The sequence below is a fragment of the Phascolarctos cinereus genome, unplaced genomic scaffold, assembly GCF_003287225.1.
Source record: "Phascolarctos cinereus isolate Bilbo 61053 unplaced genomic scaffold, phaCin_HiC Scaffold_4;HRSCAF=312, whole genome shotgun sequence".
NCBI classification, from domain to species: domain Eukaryota; kingdom Metazoa; phylum Chordata; class Mammalia; order Diprotodontia; family Phascolarctidae; genus Phascolarctos; species Phascolarctos cinereus.
In genome coordinates this window covers 125,707,066-125,719,521 of record NW_027555847.1, presented here as the reverse complement: position 1 = coordinate 125,719,521, position 12,456 = coordinate 125,707,066, and the positions used below count along the sequence as shown (strand labels likewise).

Here is a 12,456-nt window from a genome sequence, read left to right as displayed (position 1 = left end):
TCAAGTGGGAGTGCCACCTGTTCCACATACATGATAAATTATCTCCCACCTTTGTGCCCTGGCAAAAGAGGTCCCCTTCATATTTGGAATATACTAGTCTTTCACCTATCCCTCAGAGCCCCTAACTTCCTTGAAAGCCCAGTTAACTATCACATTTTCAAGGAGTCTTTTCCCAATGTTGCTAGTATTCTCTTCCTCCTGAAATAACTTTGTATATGTGTATATACATGTGTATGTGTGTGTGTATATATATATATGTGTATATATATGTACATATATATGTGTGTATATATATGTACATATATATGTGTGTATATATATGTACATATATATGTGTGTATATATATGTACATATATATGTGTGTATATATATGTACATATATATGTATATACATATATATGTATATATTTAACTTACTTGTATACATGTCATATATCTCCAGTAGAATATAAGCTCCTTGAGGACAGAGCCTGTTTTGTCATTGCTTTTATATCCTTGCTACATAGCAGAGAGCAGATGTTTAGAAAATACTTATTGAATTGAAAAGATAAAAGTCTCTCCAGCTGCTCCATGGCATTGCCATTACACTGCTTGAGGCCTCAGAGTTCCCATCTAAGATCCGCTTCTGTGTGACCTGGTCACTTAATCTTTCTGGGCCACAGTTTCCCCAGGAAGTTCCTTCCAGGACTTTAAATCTGTCATCCTTTGACTTCCTCTACACTTACACAATCAAAATAACTTCCTAATTGTTCTTCCTGCTTCCAAACTCTCCTATCTCTCCTCCTCCACAAAGGTGTTAAAATAATCTTCCTAAGGCACAAGTCTGACTATATCACACCCCTGCTCAAAAATCCTCAGTGGTTCCCTATTTCTGCTAAGATAAGATTCATCAGCCTAGCATTTAAAGTCCTCCAAAACGTAGCTTCCACCTATCATTTCAGGCCTATTTCATATTTTCTCCCTTCATGTGCTCCTCTCTGCTCAAGCCAAAATAGCCAGGTAAGAATTTGGCCTTCCTCCTCCTCCTATCTCTCTATACCTTCAAGATGGCTCTCTCTCACCCCCAAGAATGTACTAACATTTGCATCATAAAATCCTCAGCTTGCTTCAAAGGCTTAGCTATTCCTACCTAAGTCTAGTCCTTCTGTTGTTGGTGCTCATTCCCTTATCAAGTTATCTCATATTTACCTATCAATGGATTCCTTCAGAAAAAAAATCTAAGTTTCTAGAGGGCTGGAATTATTTCATCGTTCTCTTTTTATGCCAGTTACTAGCACAATGCTTCATATACAGTACACATTTGAGACACTTTTTTAGTTGACTGAAAAGTAGGACATGTAAAAAAATGGACTTAGAATTAATTAATGCACTTCGGTTTTTCTGCCTTCATCTGAGAGTTATTCCTAATCCCTTCTGTATTCACCCCAGGGACTTGGTACAGAAAATTCTAAACAGCATTTACTTTTCTTTTTGCAAAACATCCTAGTATGGCCTAAAAGGTAATCCCTGAAGATTATTTGCATTTACAAAACTATTCTGCCAAATTGCCTGTGGAAGCTTGAGAAATGGTGCAAAAGATTAATTCACAAAAAGAAATTCGTATTTCGTGTTCAGTCTTTTCCAGAAATTAGAAAATTTCAGGATGGAATTCTGTAGGTATTGGTGACAAGAATGCAAAGAGAAAAAAAAAAGAGCAGATTGATTCACCAAAAATCAGAAGACTTGATTCTAATTCTGCCTTTTCGACTGACATTATCAGTTTAAAATGAAATGTCTACCTCAAAAGTACGTAACAGATAATTCTTCCCACTAACCTAGCTCAAAAGGATTTGGAGGTTGATCCACAAAATACGTACAAATAATTTTGACTTCAGGGAAAATAATACTAGACATTCTTTGTGGTAGCAAAGAACTGGAATCAAAGTGAGTGCTTGTTGACTGGGGAAAGGCTGGGGGGGGGGACGGACAACTGTTGTTTGAAGGTAATAGAATAAGATTATGGAGTAATTTGTGATGGAAATGAGGAATTCAGAGAACATGAGAAGGAAAATTGGTGTTTTAGAGTAAAATAAGCAAAACCAAAGAACAATCTATTAGATGACTACAACAAGCCATTCTCTAACCAAACTCTGAAACAGGAAGGCAAATATGGAAAAGTCCGTGAAGGTCCCAAATAATGAACTATAACTCCTTTTAGGGGCAGGGGAAAGGCACAAAGGGTGTGCTAGTAGGACAGAATATTGTATACCTTGTTATATTCCACTGGTCAGTAAACAAGCATTTATTAAGTGTTTACTATGTGCCAGGCACTTGTTAAGTCCTGAGAATAAAAAAAAAAAGGTTAAAGTCTCAACCCTTAAGGAGCTCCTATCCTAATGGAGTCCAATGCTTGCATTTAATTGTTTTCTTTGTCAGAACAGAGGGTTCTGCCTGGGGAGAGCTTCCTAGCTCTCTAAGACTAGTATAAAAACAAAAGGCATCCACAAAACACGTACTTAAGTGATAAAGAAACAGAATGCATATGTAGGGCATAGTGGAAAGAACACTGGGAGTTGGGAGACTTAGGTTTAAGTCAAGGCTGTGCCATTTATTAACTGATTCAGGACAAATCATTTCACCTTATTGGGCCTCACTTTCATCTTCTGTAAACTGAGAAGCTGGATTAAATGATCACTAAGGTCCCTTCTACTTCTAACATTCCATACTCTAAGACCTTTTCTAGCCCTAGCATTTTATGATTCTATGACTTTAAGTCTACCTGTTGTCTTCAGAAACAAATGGTCACATCCTAGTCCTACAAGGATTCATAGCAGCATTTCTCTGCAGTGATACTACCCACCACTCCACGAGAAGCTTGACAATTTACACATTAAACTGTCCTTTGGATACCAAGTCAGAAGACCTGGGTTCAAATCCTAGTTTAGCATTTATTAGCTATATGACCTCAGGTAAGTCACTTTCCTCCTGTGGGTTTCACTGTCATCCTCAGTAAATGAGGGGGGTGGTCAGTTAGACTAAAATCCTATGAAATCCTCTACTAATATTTGGATAAATAAAGAAAGCCCTCATTAAGTACTTATGTACAGGATACTGTGATAAGCCCTGGGAATACAAAAGTAAGGTTGACCCAGCCCTCAAGGAGCTCACATTTTAATAAGTGTAAAGAAGACATATCAGGACTGGTAGCCAAAATCTTTCCAGAAACAATGCCAGTGTGTTGATTATTGATGACTGTTCTCAGAGCATGAGGGAGAAACAGGGAAAGGTAGGGTATCCTGGGTGGCAGATTAGAAAATGTCCACAGTGCTTTAAAATATGAGGAAGTTCTTAGATTTGCTCTACTAAGGCCCAGGGAACAGAACCAGGGGTAATAGGAGGTTAAAAAGAGACAACTTTAGGCTTAAATTAAAGCAAAAACTACTACCTAACAAGCTATCCAAAAGTATAACAGCTGCCTCTGGAGGTAATGGGCTCCTCTTCATTGGAGATCTTTAAGCACAGGCCAGACTACTTCTCTTTTTTTTGTTTTGTTTGATTTTGTTTTTTGGCTAGGCAATGGGGTTAAGTGACTTGCCCAGGATCACACAGCTAGTAAGTGTTATGTGTCTGAGGCAGCATTTGAACTCAGGTCCTCCTGAATCCAGGGCCGGTGCTCTATCCACTGCGCCATCTAGCTGCCTCCCAGACTACTTCTCAAGTATATTTTAGGTGTCTTTAGGATATAGGTTGGACTACATGGCTGGTAAGGTCCCCTATAATTGGAATTATATGTAACTGTGATTCCTGTGTACTGAGGTAATACTGATTTGGGGGGATGTAAGTGGATCTTCAGGGATTGTAGATACAGTAAAGACGGTAGCATGCTAGCAAATGAGGCATGGGGAAAACTTTCAGTAACATCAGCAAGAAAAGGAAGGGGGTGGGGCAGAGGAAAAGATAGAATGAAAAGGAGAGAGGGTAAAATAATGGAAGAAATGTAAAAATGAGAGAAAAAAAGATACAAATGGAGAGTGGATGGTCTAGTGAAGAGTTGAGGAGATACTAAGGCAGAGTCAAATCATCCAGAAAGCAAAGGGACATAGGCTACCCAAAATTTTTCCATAGAAGCAACGTCTTCTGCCCCCAAAACATGGACTGAAAGTCAGGCCATACTGGTTCTAGTCCTAGCTCTGCTAGAAATGTGCTATGTAGCCTTGGATAAGTTACTTTAATTCTTTGAGTCTCTTTCCTCCACTGTAAAATAAGGTTGGACTAGCTAATGTCTAAGTTCTCTTTTAGCTCTAATGGGATACAGGGACCTACCTCTATGAGAGACAAAGAAGCCATGGTCCCTGGATAGTGAGTTAATCAATAAGTATGTGCTTATTTATTGTTAAGTAAGTGCTTACTATGTATGATCCAGGCACTGTGCTAAAGTGATGGGAATACAAAGAAAAACCAAAACAGTTCCTGCCCTCAAGAAGGGTACATTCTAATGGGGGAGACAACCTGTAAATAATGAGGTATATTCAAGTTATATGGAATCAAGGTAACTTGTTCATGCTGCAGGCTTGGGAAGTGGCTCGGCACAGTCCAAAGAACACCACATCTTGCTAGTTGTGACCCTCAGAAAAACCATTTTAATTTCCAAGTTTCAGTTTCCTTATCTTATTTCCTTATCACTAAAGATCTGGACTTTTGTCAATGTCAGCACTCCTTCCAATATAGACTGTATAGTTTCCAAAACCAGTAAATGGTCTCCTGGAATTCCAGTGACTTCTCCAAACTTAGCTAGGGTAGTCCTTCCTCAAACAATAAACCTGGAGTCTTGTGGTCTTTGTTTTTCATAGAGCACTAGGCCCAAAGTCAGGGAGATTTGAATTCAAATGTGACCTCACTCACTCACTAGCTGTGTGATCTTGGGCAAATCATTTAACTTCTGTTTCCCTCAGCTTCCTCTACTTTCAAGTGGGGATAATAATAGCACCTACCTAGAAGGGCTGTTATAAGGATCAAATGAGATATTTGTAAAAGCACTTAGCACAGTTGCCTGGCACACAGTAGGTACTCAATTAATGCTTAGTCCCTCTTTTCCCTTTACAAAAAGCTTCCCATCTTGGCAGAATCTTCCAGAGCTCATATTTCTCTGGCATAATACTTGATAACCAAAATCTCCTATATACCACAATAAGGCACTGAAGAAGGACCTTTGTGGAAACATCATCCACATTATGGAAATAATAAAAACTTATGTCACATTACCTCCCCTCAGCTGTAATTTTGAGATAATACTTGCATTATTCCTTCAAAACGTTGTATACAAGTGCTTTGTAAACCAGAAACTACTATAAAAATGGCAATTAGTATTATAATTATTATATAGATAGTCCAACTAGTTATGAATGGATAATCCTACTTCCATCTCTATAAATGACAGAGCTCTAGTTAAGGATAAGTTGGTTAGGCTTTCATTTCCATTTCTACATCCTATCTCAGAGGGATATTATATGGAATAAAATAGTGTCAAGCACTACAGTTGCTAAGTTAATAGATACTGAATGAAGGCTGAAGAAAATTCAGAGAAAAGAAATTAATTCAGTTAGAGAGCGGAAAGAAAAAACAGAGGACAATAGAACAGACACGGAGTTTTAGTGTTACATAAGTTTATTTTGCCTCATGAATGGTGTTCACTTAAATGGGAAGAGAAACACACAAATCACAAAATGCCTGCTCAGAGACAAAAGAGGTAGGGTATTTTAGCAATAAAAGTACCCTTTTCAATTCAAACTCTACAGATTGTTAGTTTGTGATCATTTTGATGAGCTAAATTGAATTTAACCTTTGTATCATCTATTTTTCAAGAGGTTGCTAAGCAAATTAATAGAGTAAACACATGACATTCTGCAAAAAGTGAATAAATCATCAGTGCTTTTCACACGTAGCTTTTTAACTAGGCAAGCAGACCTCACTTTTATGGAACTGACTGTATATACATCTTTGGGAGTTAATGACACACATTTTCATTATTCAAGGACAAACTGATATTCAATATTACTGTTAATGCTTCCTTCAAAAGATTCCTTCAAAAAGAGAAAACTTACCACCAATCTCTCTGTAGTATGAATGTGAAATATCATAGATTGGATTGTCCTTTAAATTGGCAGTGCTAAATATAAAATATTTTTTTTCTATTTCTTAAAAGTACCAAATTTCCTAAGATTTTTCCCTCACCCATTCCCCCAACAGCACTTCCTCCCACCCCAACAGCACAGAAACTTCTCCTTTACAGAGAAGCTATGAATCTCCAAAAAAACAAATTTTCTGACTGGGTGAAACCTAGTCAAATCTAAATTAAAATGACAATACAAGGTGAAAGGGGGCTAGTAATGATTTCAGACAAACCTACTACATACTTTTTGGGAAACACTTGGGTTTCTTCAAATATCTCTCTTGTGCAGAGGTTTGACTATTTGCTGACTCAAATGCAGTCATTTACTATATCTATTAAATATTTATAACTGCCTAAACAATGGGGAGATGCAACTATAAGTAGGCCAGATTCATACTTTCAAATTGTATCTAATACCACTGTCTCAAGAAATATTTCTTCTTTGGGAAAGCTGAATATAAATCAAAATTTTTTTAAGTTGATCATTGGATATCAGTATATATGTGTGTATATACACACACACACACATATATATATATAGCTTGACATGTAAATGAATTATACAATGACTCTTCACAAAGTGAATAACTACATCTTTATTGTAAATACATCTATAAATTTGTGATCTACTAGAATATCTACAAATTTGAGAATCACTCACATATGCTTAGAGTTATAAATTATAAGTCTTTAAAAATGTTCTAAAACTGCTCATTCTTCCCAGTAAGGGCAAACTGGTGTTGTTCTACTGTAATGAGTAGAGGTCTCCCTCAACTACATAGCACAGCTCAACTGGCAGGATTTCTCCTGCCCCTCCCCCATCTCAATATCGCAGTAACTAGAAACTCAGAGGAGCCAATCCTGTGTAAGTAAGGGGTTTGGTTTAGTTTGTTTCTGGCCTGTGAAAACAACAGTTCTACAATCAGTACTCATCCAAGCACGTCTGGCACTGGAGAGACGGGAGAAGGGGGAAGTCAGTGGGTGGACTGAGGTAGTCTCTCCAGGGGGCCTGACAAAGTCAAGTTTGAAGTCGAGGACAGCAGCCACAGGTCCTGTGCTAGGGCTGAGAATAATTAGAACTGCACAGGTCAGACGCCTAACTTCAGGTCTGACACCAGGTGATTTGAATCAAGTCTCAGCCATCAGACCAGGGAGTGGTTTAGCGGGAACAGCACAGTTCTAGATGACCAGGTAGGTGTAATCAGTTCTGCCTCTGGTTGCCTGGGTGTGACCCGGGACAAATTACTGAACCTATTTGGATCTTAGTTTCCTCATCTGTACAAAGGGTAAGGTAAAGGTTTGCACTCTTTTCCTGGGGATAGGGTATAACGAGCACCCTTTGGTAAAAAGCCCTTTATAAATGTGAATGTTTGTTATCATTTCCCTCCTTTTCCTCCTTCCCTTCAAGAACCCAAATGTGTGGCCCCCCATTTTACAGAAGTCCTATACAGAGAAGAGGGAAGTCTTGGATAGGTCAAAAGCAAACCAGGCTCGGGTCGGGCTTCCACATCTCTCTTCCCTCATTCCAGCCCACCCTGCCACTGCGACGCCCGAGGGGCCCAGGCTCACTAAGAAGCACCACCACCAGTCCGTGACGACGGAAACCCCACACCCGGATCCATGGGAATGGGGGGGGCACCGAGAAGGCACGGAGACGGGCCCCAGGATCCCCGAGGGGCAGGGTCACAGGCCCTACGGACACTCACCCTCCATCCCTAAGCAGCGGCGGTTCCGGGTTCTTGGACCGGAAGCGGCCGCGACAGTGTTTGCAGTTCCCCTGGTTACAAACCCGCCGCCGACCAATGACTATAGCCTATGGCGAGCCCGGCCCGCCTCCTCGCCGGTAGTGACGTCAGCGCCGGCGCCGGCGCTCTGTGGGCCTCCTCGAGGCGCTGGCTGACTGAGCCGGGCCAGGATGGACGCGCTCGAGTCCTTGTTGGACGAGGTGGCCCTGGAGGGACTGGACGGGCTGTCGGTGCCCACGCTGTGGAGCCGCCTCGAGTCGCGAGTGCCGCCCTTCCCGCTGCCGATGGAGCCCCACACGCAGCAGTTCCTGTGGCGGGCGCTGGCAGCCCACTCCGACATCCGCTTCTACGTGGAGCCCAAGGATCGACCTGAACTCCTGCTGCAAGACCGGTCAGGGGCCCGGGCCGGGCCGGCTCGGGGGTGGGGATGGGAGGGAGAGAGGACCTGGAGGCGGGCGGGAAGTGGGGATCCGAAGTGAGACCCCAGATCCCGGGGAGCCGTAGCTGGGCCCCAGACTTTAGGCTGGGAGGGACGAGGAGCTAATGATGGATGCAGAGTTGGAAAGGACCTTAGACATTTATCTAGGCCAACTTCCTCGTTTTACAGATTGAGGAAACTGAGGCTAGAGGTGGAGAAATGACCCACCCAAGGTCGTCTTGTGGGTACCGAATAGCTGACAGGCCGGTTGAAAGTCAGGCCCACGATTGTTGATCAGTCGTGTCGGACTCTTCGTGACCTCATTTGGGGTTTTCTTGGCAAAGATACTGGAATCTTTTGCCATTTCCTTCTCCAGCTCATTTTACTGATGAGGACACTGAGGGAAACAGGTTTAAGTGACTTGCCGGGGGTCACACAGCTAGTAAGTGTCAGAGGCTGGATTTAAACTCAGTAAGAAAGTCTTCCAGACTTACTGTGCCACCTGCTCCCCCAGTGTGACTTCAAATCGCAGGCCCATTCTGCAACACTGAGTTGGGTTTTGGGAATGGAAGTGCTCTAGATTTATAGATGATTAGAGCTAAAAGAGACCTTCGACATCGTGTGTTCTGACTCTGAGTATTTTAGAACACCCTGCCTTCTTGTAAGCTCTATAAGGGCAAGGAAATTGTGTGTCTTGTCTAAACATCTTTTCTCTTACAGTTCCAGTACAGTACTCTGTACATAGTAGATGCTTATGAAATTGAAGTACGTTGAGTTGGTTGTATGAATAATTTGGTATCCATAGAGGGGAAGTGACATATTTAAAATAATGCATAGGGTAGAGGTGGTACTCATAACCAGTACTCCTAACTCCAAGACAATTGCTCTTTCCACTACACCACATTTCCTCTTCTTAGAGGTCATTTGGAGTCCAGCCCTTTCGTTTTATGGGAGGACTTACTTACTAAAAGTCCAACAGCTAATAAATATCAGAACCACGAAAAGAATGCTAGTCCAAGACTCTGTGTGTATAATATTCCTGATATTTACTGTATTAGAAATCTTTAATTTTCATCAAATAACCCTTCATGAAGCTGCCAAACTGTTCTGACTGTACATCCCTGCTCAAAAAACTTAAGGGGTTCCTTATTGTCTGTAGCATAAAATACAGACGTTCAACACTTAAGGCTCTTTACATCTGGCTTCTATCTGCCTTTTTGAGCTTATTTCATATTATTCCCCTTCAAGCATTTTGATCTCCAGCCACACTCAGCCACTGTGTTCACCAATTCAACCTGATGCTGTGCTGTCCTTCATGCATCAAATAGACTCCCTCATCTCATCTCATCTCATCTCATTAAACTCACTCTCATATTTCAAGTCTCAGCTAAGATCTCACCACCTCCATTAGGCCTGATACCCTTTGCAGAACGTGTTCTCTCCTTCCTCAAATTTTCTTAGAGTACTTTGTTGCAACTCTCCTTTTCTCTCATCACACTGTTTTGTATTTTATTTGTGTATATACTGTCAATTTTTCCCCCTTGATTAAGCTTCTGAAAAATGAAGAAAAGAGAACTTTTCCTCTTTGTATATGTTTTGCATGTAGTAGGCGCTTAATATTTTTCAAGTACTTAATTGAGTACCCCACAGGCTTTGGTAGAAAAAGCAGTGAAGTTGTAGCCAGAGAACTAAGATCTGAATTTTGGATTTGCCGCTTGCCACACTATGTACATTACCTTGAACAAGCCAACCAAACCTCTCTGAGCTTCATTTTATTCGTGTGTAAAGTAGACCTCTGCATTGTCTTCCAGCTCTGAGGCCTGTGATCTTCAGTGACTGAACTCTAAGCTCTCTTCCTGTTCTGGTTTCACCAAATACCTACTGATGTGCAACGCTTTGTGCCAGATGTTGCACGGGATACATAGATTAACAAGTTCCTGCCTCCCTCTCCCCCAGCTCCTAAGACACTGTAGTCTAGTAAGGGAAATAAGACATCAATCAGCAAGCATTTGTTAAGTGCCTTCCGTGTGCCCAGCACTGTGGGCTGACATTGGGAATACAAGGATAATGAAACATTCTCTACTAAATAAAGAGAATACATACCAGATACAAGGGAATTAGGGAGAGGGCACTAGTAGTTCGGAAGGATCAGAAAAGGTGTGGAAGAAGGTACTCTTTGAGCTATGTCTTGAAGAAAGATAGAAATGAGGAGGGATTGCGTTCTTGTCTTGAGGACAGCCAAGTACACAAGGGCAGGGACAAGTAGTGGAATGTATCCATGCGGTAGGAACAGAGAAGGAGCCACATTGGAAGAGGGGTAGTATAGGGAGAGGCTGGAAAGACGGTTTGGAAGCTGGTTGTGAATAGAGAGAAGAGGTTGGATATGAAAGATATTGTGAAGGTAGAAATGGAAGGAGTTGGCAGCTGATTTGATATGTGCTTTTAAGGAGAGTGAAGCATTAGAAATAAGACTGAGGCTACAAACCTGGGAGACTAAAGAATTGTGGCACTTTCCTCAGAAATGGCAGGTTTAGAAACGAGATTGTGGGATGGAGATAGGGAGCAGTGCAGATAATGTATTTTGTATGTGTTGAGTTTGAGATGGCATTTGAAATGTCTGTTAGGCAGTCGGTGATGTGAGATTGGGACTGCATTTATAGATTGGAAAGTCATCTGCATAGAGATGATTATTAAACTTATAGGAGCTAATGAGGTTGTCAGAAGAGAAGAAAGTTCTGGATGGAGCCATGGGGACCCACAGTTAGGGGATGTGATAGCAATAATTTGCTAGCAAAGGAGGTTGAGAAGGAGTGGTCAGACTGGTAGGGGAAAACCAGGAAAGAGGAGGGTCAAGAAAACCCAGAGAGGAAAGAATATCCAGGAAAAAAAGGATGGTGAGGAGTGTCAAATGAAGAAGAGGTATAGAAGAATGAGGACAGAGGAGAGAGGTTTGGCAGTTAAAAGATTATTAGTCACTTTGAGGAGAGTAGTTTCAGTAGAATAGTAAGGAAAGAAGCCAGATTGCAAAAGGAGGAGTAGTAAGTGAGAGGAGAATGAAGGAAACACTTTTGTGTAGACAGCTTTTCTTGGAATTTAGTGGACAAAGGGAGGAGACATGTAGGACCATAACTTGGAAGATGTTAGGGTCTAGTGAAGGCTTTTTAAGGATGGAGGAGAGTTGGCCTTGTTTGAAAACAGTAGGGGAAGAACACAGTAAAAAGGAAGAGGTTGCAGATTAGAAGAGAGAAGGGGATGACTATATCAATAGTCTGCTGAAGAAGAATGGAGGAGGTGACATGCAGGGCACATGAAAACAAACAGTTCTAGTAGGAGAAAGAGTGTAATAGGTTTCATAAAGGAGCTTAAAAAGTGCTCATTTTATGAAAGGAATATTCTTTTCTGACTGAGAATGATTAGCTTAGTTTTGGAGTATGAAGGTTTCTGTAGGTGGAAAGGATTTAAGGAATAAAATGAGCAAAGATAGGGAAATGGAGAAAATACAGGGCATGTTTGAGGTATGTTGAATTATCCAATCTAATTGGAGCCAAAGTAGTAGGAAATGAGGCTGGAAAGGTAAGTTGGGGGCTGAGTTGTGTAGGGCCTGAATGGCAGGCCAAAGATAGGAGTAAGGCCAGAGATTAGGGTTCTAAAGAGTTAGAGCTTTATCCTCAGGAAGGAAACACTTGGAATTTGGTGGGGGGAGAACAGCATGGTTTTAGCTGTACTTTAGAAAGAATATTCTTACTATGGTTTGCAAGAATGATTGATAGATGAAGAATGGAGGCAAGCAGAGCAATTAGAAGGCTGCTGAAATAATATAGTATCTAAACAAAGATGGTGGTAATTCATGTGGAAGAAATGAATGATATCAATAAGTAAGGGGTTGAGTGCCATACTGTGTGTCCAGACCTGTAACCTATAGTCAGTGTAGGATAGAAGAGAAAAACAGGACAGCTCACAGCTAGTTGAGAAAGACTAAAAGAAGAAATATAATAGGGGGCTTAACTTGGAGGTAGTCAAGTCATTAAATATTTATTAAATACTTATGTGCCAGGCACTGTGCTAAGTGCTGACAGATTATTAGTTCTGTAGGAAGTTAAAGGAAATGGGTGTAAACATGGTTTGGAATAGGGAAGGTTTCTTT

At 41.1% G+C, this 12,456-nt stretch overlaps 2 protein-coding genes across 4 annotated transcripts in view; one reads left to right on the top strand and one right to left on the bottom strand.

Moving 5' to 3' along the window:
- KATNIP (katanin interacting protein) overlaps window positions 1-7,909 on the bottom strand; it is a 209,342-nt gene extending 201,433 nt beyond the window's left edge. For 2 of the 3 annotated variants that reach the window (XM_078152528.1, XM_021006293.2), the window contains exon 1: window positions 7,856-7,906. In XM_078152528.1, coding sequence (XP_078008654.1) covers window positions 7,856-7,862 — 7 coding nt within the window. In that variant the 5' untranslated portion in view covers window positions 7,863-7,906. Of the gene's footprint in view, window positions 1-7,855 lie in introns of all 3 variants that reach the window. The other variant, XM_078152527.1, reaches the window with a different exon arrangement.
- A 102-nt stretch (window positions 7,910-8,011) lies between these two features.
- GTF3C1 (general transcription factor IIIC subunit 1) overlaps window positions 8,012-12,456 on the top strand; it is a 121,797-nt gene continuing 117,352 nt past the window's right edge. The window contains 1 exon segment of the mRNA XM_021006270.2: window positions 8,012-8,285. Coding sequence (XP_020861929.1) covers window positions 8,065-8,285 — 221 coding nt within the window. The 5' untranslated portion in view covers window positions 8,012-8,064.